The 10,806-nt window shown below is 48.7% G+C and overlaps 1 protein-coding gene across 1 annotated transcript; it reads left to right on the forward strand.

Moving 5' to 3' along the window:
• The first annotated feature begins 3,487 nt into the window (after positions 1 to 3,487).
• Positions 3,488 to 10,288, forward strand: PHLDA1 (pleckstrin homology like domain family A member 1). The gene has a single exon (XM_075428771.1). It carries the CDS (start codon positions 3,580 to 3,582, stop codon positions 4,024 to 4,026), a length of 447 nt encoding a protein of 148 aa, XP_075284886.1. The 5' UTR covers positions 3,488 to 3,579; the 3' UTR covers positions 4,027 to 10,288.
• Positions 10,289 to 10,806: the final 518 nt, after the last annotated feature.

The raw sequence follows: 10,806 nt of genomic DNA on the forward strand, positions 1-10,806 counted from the left end.
GAAGATGGGTATCTCTGAAGTGCGAGGGGCTTGGGAAGAGCCAGGCCGGAGCAGCTGTGATGCCAACGGTCTGTGCATTGCACACGGTTTCTTCGTTGGGTGCTGCCATGGGTGACAGGGAATGCTGAGGCGTGGGGCAGTGCGGCTGGTGGCTGTGGCAAATCTCCCGTCTGTTTATGCCTGGTTTACTGTGGGGTGTGTGCATGTATGGGTGAGACGGAGTTTGTGGGAGAAGCCTGCTGCCCAGATCACAGGTTGAGGGCTTCAGCGGTCAGTCAGCAGCAAGTTCCAGTAAGATTACTGGGAGATGGTAAAGGTCAAGAAGATATTTTAAGTAGTAACCACTTGCAATACACGATTAAAGGAATTAGTAACACATCTATTTGTCATGTGTTTCTCAACCCTTGACTATTTTTTTTTTTCCTCTCATTTTCTTTCTGTCTGGCAATGACCGGCTCGTATTTCCTTTAGGTTTCCTTCTTAACCCTTTTTCTGTTTTAGCCACTTTGTGATGGAAGAAAGATGATGCGTAAGGGTTGTCCCTCACGATAGGCTTAGCATCCCTTTGAAACTAACAGCTGATAGTTGGTGTCAAGCTGCTGTCTGCAGGGTCACTGCCCAGGAGGACACTAGTGAAATTATGGGTTTTCTAGTCTTTCACGGTGGCTTCCCAAAACAGTGTCTAAATTGCCTCAGGATTTAGAAAGAACACTTTTATTACTTTTACCGTAATTACTCTTTAATTAAGGTTACACATACAAAATTTCAGCTATTTGAGTCTAAATTAGGGAGCTTATGATACAGGAGATCAGTGTGTTTAACCACCAAACATTTTTGTCACGAGGATCAACTTTGTACGTGGAAAAGGAAAAAATCAATAAGGAATAAAACGAATTTCAATGCAGAGACTCTGAAGTATCAGACTGGGTTTTTTCAAATTGTAGTAGTTCAGGTTTGACGGTAGGAGGCATCTGCACATCAGATATTTCAGGAGGAACAGATGCAGAACCTGCATAGTATTTAGTGAAACTTCAACAAAGGTGGTGGACATGGAACATTTCTTTAAACATGTATCTAAAGCACTGCAGTTAGAAGTAAAGTAAAATCTAAGTAAGATACGTAGTGTGCTTAACTGTAGAGAATGTGTTTTTTCAAAATACTAATGTAAGAAACATTTCTGGAAGTTCAGTTTTTACTTCCATCTAGCAAAATGAAGCTTGTTATGCTTTACTGCCAAATTCTGCACAATGAAATTGGGACTTCTTATTCTTTTACCATGAAACTGTCGGTATTTCATCTTACCCTAGTCCTCCTAGGTTTGACCGATCTGGTGTTTTTGGTCAAACGTAGTGTATTTTAAATGGCTGTGAGTATTTGCTGGCTTACAGAGTACAAGTTTAAATGGATGTTTTGCATGTTTACTTCTGATCTCCTGCTTGGGTGAATTCCACCAGGAATAAACAGTTGTTGTTGTGAGTCTATACGTTAGCAGAGTATGTCCATCGATCTTTAGGGTTGGGTTAAAAATCTGCCATTCAACACTTGAGAGAACTTTGTCATGAAAGGCCAAAGTAGAAGGACTCTAGTCCCTTTCTCCTGTGTAGTTGATGAAAATCTTGGCCTTCCACGCTAGTCTCAGTTTCTTTCCTTTGATTAATTACAAATTACCATTAGCACTGAGAACAAGCAAAAAAGCTCACGTTAAAATATACAGGTGTACACTGTGTGTAAATTTCCCAAAGTGTTACGGTGCAGTGTTCGGGGGGGGGGTGTGTGTGTGTGTGAAAAAGTTCTTGAGTGCTTATTACAGAAGAACATGTGGGACTCCCAAGTCCAAGGGGGGTTTGCACACTACTGGTCAGTGCCTTTACTTGAACCCAAATGGCTGCTGGCGTACAGCGGTGGAGCAGCAACCAGGGCTCTGCGGGTGGATTACCAGAAATGAGTCTTCTGCAGGTTTAGTTCCATATCTGTGCCTTACACAAACTCAGGATTTTGTTCGGTATAGGTAAATACTTTTTAACCAGTTTGGTTTAGTTTAGAAATCTCAAAACTGAGTCTCTGCTCATGTGAGACATGTGATGAGCGAAGCAGCAGATGCGAAACGCACCAGGTGGAAAGGCGGGAGCTGCTCTGACCTGGCTGAAGCTGCGTGTGGGGCTCCCCGTCTGCGCCCCAGCGGCGGAAGGCGCGGGTGCCTGCGCTGGGGAGCTCGGCTTTGGGGCGGTGAGCTGCAGGTGGAGACGGTGCGAGCGGCGGTCTGGCCTCTTGGAACTGGCGGTGGTCTGGCCTCTTGGAACTGGCACGTGCCTCTTGACATCGGTGTGAGGTCATTGCCGGAGGGAACTGTGTCTTGGAGCGTGTGTGTTCAGCTCTGAGGAGAACGGACTGTTCTGTAGAGAAATGGATGTTTAAGATACTAATTCTCTTTTTTGTTTGGTTTGTGGCTAGGAAGTTGTCTTTACTGGTTTGTCTTCCAGTTACCTCAGGAAAGGTAAAACAGCCAAGTAATTTTAATTGCCTTTATTACCTTAATTGTTTACCTCTCCACAATTTATCAAAATTAACTTTGAACTTCAGGAGGAAAAGATTGTAAGAGGGAAATCCTTTTTAAAATGTTATCAGAGATAAACACCATTAAAGCTATCTTTAATATTGATTTTTTTTTTTTTTTCCTAATGTGCTCCCACTGACCTGTGCTACAGCATGACCTGCTTCCTAGCTGCCAAGACTGAGAGGAGGGGTTTTTTTTCTTTGACCATGTTAAACGCATGTTTAAAAACCCGGTGCTCTCAGTTGTGGTACGAAACTTCCACCGTCCAGTTCACACTGGCACTGTCAGCTGAATTCAGGTGTGTCGGCTTTCGGTTCACAAAAAATCAGAGTCTAGTGTTCACCTTGGGTCATTTCGCTGCTGAAAGAAGTGGAATCTAAAGCTCACCTGAGGGGAGAATCCGAACAGGGAGCGAACGTGTGGCAACAGAGCAGAACAGCGAGGAAGGCGGCCCTAGCTGTGTGCCAGGTCGAGTCCGTCCCTTCGGTTTTCCCCGGCCTGCCCTGGCAGCGTCCGAGTGCCCAGGGTCTGGGGTTGGCTTCCCGGGGAACCGACGGGCTGCTGGCCCGCGGCGGGGGCCGCCGCGGCGCGGTGTCCGGCGGGCGCTGCCGGCTGCGGCATCGGGGGGGGGAGGCCGAGGAAGCTTCTGCCGGTGGCGGCAGCGGAGCCCCGCCCCAGCCTGCCGGTGGCGGGGGGGCCCGGGCCGGGGCGGGGCGGCGGCCGCTCCGGGCTCGGGCTCAGGCTCGGGCTCGGCCCGTCCGCCGGGCGGAGCCGCCGCCCCGCTGGGTGTCACTCCCGGGGCGGGCCAGGCGCCTTCAAAAGCCGGGCGAAGGGAGCGGCCCGGCCCCCCGCCGCCCCCCGCCACGCCGCAGCCCGCCACGCCGCCGCCCGGGCGGCAGCCGCTCCGCTTGCCGCGGGCCCTCCGGCGCGGAGCCGGCGCGGGGCGCAGGGTGATCGGCTGGTGCCGGCTGCCCCCCGAGCCCAGCCCCCGCGGGCCGAGGCGGCCGGCGGCCGGCGCCGGGAGGATGCTGGAGAGCGGCTGCAAGGCGGTGAAGGAGGGCGTGCTGGAGAAGAGGAGCGACGGGCTGCTGCAGCTCTGGAAGAAGAAGCGCTGCATCCTCACCGAGGAGGGGCTGCTCCTCGCCCCCCCCAAGCAGCCGCCGCCGCAGCCGCCGCCGCCGTCGGCCGAGCCGTCGGCCAAGATGAAGGAGCTGCACTTCTCCAACATGAAGACGGTGGACTGCGTGGAGCGGAAGGGCAAGTACGTCTACTTCACGGTGGTGATGGCCGAGGGGAAGGAGATCGACTTTCGGTGCGCGCAGGAGCAGGGCTGGAACGCGGCGATCACGCTGCAGATGGTGCAGTACAAGAACCGCCAGGCCATCCTGGCCGTCCGCTCCACCCGCCAGAAGCAGCAGCACCTGGCGCAGCCCCACGGCCCGCGGCTCCGCGCCGCCTCCCACCCCGCCTAGCGCCGGCCGCCCGGACCCCCGCCCCGGCGGAGCCCCGCTCCGGCTGCCCGCCCCGCCGCGGGTGAAGCCGGCGGGGGCAGCGGCCCGGCCACCCCCCGCTCCGCTCCGCCGCCCGGACCTGCTGCCCGCGGACCGTGGAAGGACACTCGGGCGCGGGGGGACTGCTGCCAGATACGATGTACTGCGACTTCGTTCTAATGTATTCTCTTTTATTTATTAGGGGCCGTTTGGTTTTGTTTTGGCTTAGTATTTTCTTTTTTAAAAAAGGCTTGTTCGCAAGACGTTGCTGAATGTAGGCCGTCTCCAAAAAGCAAAGGGGGAAAAAAAAATACAACGCCATGTGTACATCAGCTCCCGAAAGGAACTAAGAAGCGCTGGGTGGTTTGGCCGTGCCAGTTTGGCGAGAGTTTTTTGGGTTTTTTTGCCTGCGGTACGCTGTGTTGCGCGAACGTGGAACATGTGAGGTGTGGTTTGGCATCTGGCTGAGACCCATCCCGCGTACGGAAACGCTTCTCTCTAACAACAACTATAATCTGGGTTTTAAATGATCTCCTGTTGAAATACTGCGCGTGGCAGAAGATGATAAAACTTATTCACGCTTGGTTATTCAAAAAAGCAACACTGATTGTCAGTAAAACGCGCCTGTCTGATGCGCGAGCGGCAGGGAGCCTGACCAGCTGGCGCGATGCGGGAATCGCAGCCCGATTCCCGTTGCCCGTCTGACACGCTCGCTCCTGCTAGGCTGGAGGGCCCGAGCTGCGAAGCGCTGACAAATGTTTCGTGGTGTCCGAGCCCCGGGCTCCCTCTGCGCGGTCGGGGCGCTCGGCCGCGGGTGAATTCTTCTTTGGTGGTTTTTAAATGTCTTGCATTAAAGCAGCCCCCAGTTTAAAACCCATCGTACCTCCGTCTCGGTGTGCAAACGCGTTATTTTGGTCGCGGTTTTCATAAGCTGGAAGCTGCTTTCTAGCTGAGATAAACTAGATGGGTTTTGGCGCTTAGCGCTGTCAGACGTTGAGAGGGGCGTGCGATCTCGCCCCTGAGCCATGAAGTTGGAAAACAAAGGGCTGATTGCACAGCTGGTGTGTCTTCCGCTGCCGCTTGGAAGCCGGTGGGAGTTCGGCTGTTGCTGGAGCTGCTCGTCGCGGTGCTGGGGAGGGTGCCGGGCTCCGTCCTGGGACAGGGCCCTCGGGGCGGTGGGTGGCTGCGGGCTGTGCCCCGCGATGCCCCTCTGCTCTGGTGTCAGCTGAGTGAGGAGGCCGTCAGCGGGACGGGGCCGTGTGGCCCGCTGTCCCTGGTTCAAGGCAAAAAGTGGCAGCCGCGGAGCTGTTTGTTTTAGCGAGCGCCGGGGGGGAAATGCTCTTGGCCCCTTTACAAGTTACATGCATGTAAACAAAGTCTTCTAAAGCCACACATGCAGGACTTCTCTGTTTGTGTAACTGAGGTGTAGCTTGACTGTAAAAGCCCTGCGTTCTTGGTTCAAGCTGTTTCTGTAAGTGTTTAAAGCGAGAGACTGAAGTGATGCTCGAAGGAAGATCCCAGAATCGGCTGCTGCTCGTGACGGTCCCGTTCTGGTTTCTGCACCGCCAGGCTTAAGCTCGGTCTTGTAAGGAGAGATCTCTTTCAGCCCCCCTCTTGCTCCTTGCCCCCCGCCCGGTGTCGGTCACGCAGGTAGACGTGCAAATCGCATCGTGGTGCACAGTTAAAGCCTGGACCTCGGCGGTCCTCCATGGTCACTCCTGACCGCTTCGTTCTGACCTGGCCCTTGACAAGGTTGTGTGACGAGCTTGGGGTGGTAGATTACAGCTGTCCTAACAAAGTTGTTACTTTGAGACTAATTGAAATCGAAGGTGCCCTGCGTCTGCTAGGATTAGATTCGCTGTCTTGGCAATCATAATAGCCAGTTTCCACATCTCTGTACATCTGCCATTACCATTCTGCTAATGCTTGGATGTTAGATCTGCAAGGGGATTCTCTAATGAGCTAGTCAAAGACTCACAAAATAGACTGTAATTTGTAATTTGGCTCCTCTCCTTAGAGCTATTAATTACAGTTTACTGAGTAACTAATCCACCTTTTCAGATATACAGGCGTATCGCTGATATCTCACCTACTAAAATAACGTTTTAGCCTACTGAAGGATAAATGTAACTGATGAAAGTGAATTCCTGTGTGATCGGAGACACGCGTGTTTCGCTAGGAGAGGCAGATATTCCTGTTCTCAGTGGATGCAAGCCCCTGAATGCCACAGAAGTGTATGGATCTGGTTTAAAGCTGAAATTTTACTGCTCTTTTGGAAGTATTTGTACTTTGAAAATGAAAGATGACAAGCTTAGTGATATAATTGACATGAAATTTTGAGAAGAGAGCTGTCACTTTGAATTTGCTGCTCTTTTTCACTGGTTTAAGGTCAATGTCTCACTTCCACCTTACGTTCCTTCAGTTGGGGTGAAGGATGCTCTGAAAGCCGTTTGGGCTGACGTAGTTCACCCACGAGCTTTTGCTGGTTGTCATTGCCTGCTGTGTTACCTTTTTAAAAACGTTGGTGTCGGCCAAACTCTTAATGCGAGAGGTGATCGCGTCGCAAATTCCATCTGGAGCTGTTGGGGTGCCTGCAGCCTGGGTTGATGGGGTGGGTGGAAGGCTCACAGCTCCCCGTTGTGCCTCCGGACCGTCTCCTGGAAAATGGATGGGAACAAACTGTCTGGGGTCCCCCGGGGACAGTCGGACCGTGTGGCTCATGCCATGTCAGTATAAATAAGGCTAAATTGTCTGACGTGGACAATCCAACAACTTTCTCACGCTCTAAATTCCACCGGCTTTTTTTTTTTTTCTTTTTGGCTGATAGTAATTTTAGACCAAGAAATTGTTTGATGTTACAAATGAGGTAGTTCTGGGCTTTTTTTGGCTTTCCTCTCTACTACTGCATGGTCTTCTCTTGAGCTGCTTGGATAAATACTGTCTGCCACTGCCTTGTCAGCAACGGCTCTGAAAGTAGGTCCAGCAGATCATGCTCCATCTTATTGGAGCTTTGCAAGAAAAGAAATGGGGCTGTCCTTCTCCTTACAAAAAAACCCTCAAAACAAAACACCCCCCAACCCCCCCACCCCACCCCCCAAAAAACCCAAACAAACACAAAAAAACAAAAAACAGAACCAGCCCAAGAAAATAGCCAACCGCATGTGGCTGAATTAAATTCATTAGAGAATACACAAAAATGCCAGTAAAACACACATAGGCAAATGCTTGGTATAGCTAGCAAAAGTGCGGACAGTCGATTCATAGAGATCAAAATTACATGTCTTCATTTAAAAAAAAAATTGAGGGGCAGATTCAGCAAGAAAATTCAAGCTGTGGTGACCAAGAACATTTAGGAAATGGGGGAAAAGGAAGATCAAGTGGATGTTGTCTCTGGCATCCTGAAGTAACTCCTCTTTAAGGTTCATGATATGCAAATACCAGCTTCTGAATTATAGCTGCGGTGATGTACCAAATGTTTTCTAGCATATCCTATTGTGAGCAGAAATATCAGTGTCATCAAAAAAAGTGTGTAAATATGACTCATAAATGATTTCTGAGAGATGTGATTTATTTTTCATATTTTTCAAGATGCATTCCATTTCAAATAAAGAGGTATCTATTGAAAGAGCTCTCGATATGTTGGGGGAATAGTTGTTTGGTGGGCTATATGTTATGATTAAAGCTTGATCTCATCTTTTCCGACGTATTAAGCTCAATCTAAGGGCCTAAGAGGGATGCTTTGAACCTGTGTAGATACCTTCTGAAGGGAAAGACCCCCTTAGATGCTCCGGTTAACCTTTATACATAGCACAATTACAAAGCTCAGAGCCCTCAGTTTTGCTTCTTGCTGTGTGTGTAATGTGCGAGCACCCACACAGAGTCCTACTAGTTTCAGTAATACTCTGCTTGGCATCACAGTCCACATACAACAGATCTTTGGGACACAGATTTCAGGCTTGTAGTCTTTTACCTGTGAATACCTTGCTCTGTGTCACGTCAGGAATCTAAAACGAAGTGTTAAATGTGCTTTGTTGCTCTTTTTTTATGTGTCTGAAGCACTGTGATTGAATTTCAAGCAACCCAAAAGCAGTCCAGAAGAATATTTCCACCGTTCGGCGTATCCTCCGACCTGTTCTCTTCTAGCTCCATGGGAAAAGAAATGAGAGATGGCAAGCAAAATGCATGATGACTTCTGCTGCTCTGGGATCTCTGCAGAACTGCAGCCGTTCGGGTGCCTTCAGCTCCCCTGGGGTGTACTTGTATTGTGGCAGGTCCTCGTTTTTAAGCACCTTCTGAGAGTGTATTGACTTCAGTGGCACAGTGTGCGTTGACCTAGGTTTACTGGTGCTGTTTGCCTTCGCTGGAGAGATGTCAGTGACCTCTGCCATAAGAAGGCTGTTGCTGTAACAAGTGCAAATTCTCTTTTCAATAGTAAACATCCAAAATGTAGGCATTTGAAGTTAATGTTTAATACAGAAACAACGGCTTAAAGAGCTGACCTCTCGCAGGCGCTGGTGCTCAGCAGCTTTGAAAAACCAATTAAGCATCTGTGGATTTATTGTCTATTCAAAGGCCCACCGTTGCTTATAGCTTTTAGAGGTGTCCCTTATGAGCTTTCAGTAACAGCAAGGAGTATCTCTGTAAGGGCATAAATACAGTAGAACAAGTATTCAATAATTTGTCATTGTTTCTGCTCCTGCATCAATGGTGATAGCTTTATAAAGGTGCATGGAAAATGTGTTTCTCTGCTTTCAGTTTTGACTAAGAGGATACAAAATAAGTCTGCTCACATATTCATGCTACATATGAAATGGTCCTAGAAACTGGACTGTGATTTTCCTATTGGGGAATATTGTCTTAACAAGGTTTCCTCAAAAGTTTTCTCTCATCCAAAGTAGGATAGGAAGAACATTGAAATTGGGGGATCAGTGCAAGCTGCAGAGGTAAAATCTGGGCCAGATTCAAAATCCAGTAAGATCAACAGGATTTTTTCCAGACTAAGACTGATTTTGACCTTTTGTAAAAATGATGGCTGCTTGTCGTCATCTGCTCAGAAAACCAAGGAACAAAACCACTGGAAGCAGGATCTCTGCCCGTCGTCTGCCGGCAGTGATGGTGTGCGGTCAGGGTAACGCTGGCGTCCTGGTCTGTCATCTTTGCCAGTGAAGTAAGGAGAAGAGTAGGAAGAAAATGGAATAATGCCTATGTTTTCTGAGCAAAATAGAACATGAGAGAAGACCAATTGAAATGTCTTTTCCCCTCTGAAACGGAATCTAGCAATTTCTTTGGATTTGCGGCACAACTGAAATGGAACAATTTACTTTGTATTTGAACCCAAATCAGTACTAAACCAAAGCCTTTACTTGTTTGACTCCCTGTTTTGACACAGGAACACCTTAATTCTTTCTAGAAAGTGCCTAAGTTACTTTCATCACCTTTTTCAAATCAACTGTTGTGAAGACTGTCAACTCAGGTGTTTTGAAAAAAGCTTATTTCAAATTTAAAAAGTTGTATACAGTATTGTGCGTGTCTGTGATAATGTTTTTTCTGTCTTTCCACTGGGGGCTTTTTGATGTGTGAGGTAAGGACCCTTGGAAACACCACACAGCTGTTACACGCTGCTCACAGCGTTGCTTTGTGGCTTCCGTGCTGAAGATGGACAGAGCAAAAGATGGTGACCATGGTCCTGCCAAGAGCTGAACACCCTCAAGGTGTCCTGCCACCCAAAAGAACCTGGGAGAGCTGCTTGGGGCCTCATGGTGGGGCTCGGTTACTTGTGGGGTCTTGGTCTAGTGCTGCACACTGAATTTACCAGGAAAGGGACACGACCCGGGTGGGGTGCTGGGAAATGAGGCCGGGTGGCTAGCTGGCACCCACGTGAAGCTCGTGCTCTGCATCAACAGCCTGGGTTGATTGCAGCACCTCCAAGTTTTCCTTAGGAGACTTTGTAAGCAAAGCCAGAGGTGAGGCTTCTGTGCTTAAGTGCTTGGGATTTTTTTTATTTTGGTTTGTTTAGTTTTTTAGGAAAACATCAAAGCAGAGACGTTTACCCCAGCGCAGACTAATTGCAGCCACTTGAAATTGGCCAATTTTCCAGCCCTTCCAAGTCATTCTGCTGGATCTCTGTAGCCATGCCAGCTGCCAGTGCAGGGCCAGTGGTTGCCTGGGTGGGGGGTTGATTTACCTTTTGTGTAAAATAGTGCTATGACAACAGTGGATTTCACATAAACACGTTTTTTATTGACCCTGCTTCATAATCTTTGTCTTGCAATAGTTTGTAACCAGCCATAGTAGATTAACCGAACCAGTAAATACGTATAGAATGACTAACTGTTACAATGAAGCATACAGTGCTCTGTGGTTAGCAGAGTATTTTAAATGAGACAATTTACCCCACGTTTTGTAAGGCTTCCAGCGAGATGAGGAAATCACTACTTTTGTTTTTAAGAACTTGTCAGTGTTTTGTAAATATTTCTGATATTTATGACTGTACATATGGTTTTGATCATAACTTGCAGGAGACTCAAGGATTGGGTCATATGCTGTTTAGGAGAAGATTATTTCATTAACTGTTATCTTTGTTGGTTTTTGTCACTCAGCCTTCGGGATCTTTTGCACCTACTGCTGTTTACGAAGGTAAAAGTATGATGCAGAGTAACAGCAGTGAACCTTCAACTCCCTCGGAGAACAAACCAAGCCTGTCCCTGGCCTGGGTGCCAGAGCCAGGGTCCTTTGAGGGAACGGCTCTCCTTCATGTTGCTG

The sequence above is a fragment of the Opisthocomus hoazin genome, chromosome 8, assembly GCF_030867145.1.
Source record: "Opisthocomus hoazin isolate bOpiHoa1 chromosome 8, bOpiHoa1.hap1, whole genome shotgun sequence".
In the NCBI taxonomy this organism is placed as follows: Eukaryota; Metazoa; Chordata; class Aves; order Opisthocomiformes; family Opisthocomidae; genus Opisthocomus; species Opisthocomus hoazin.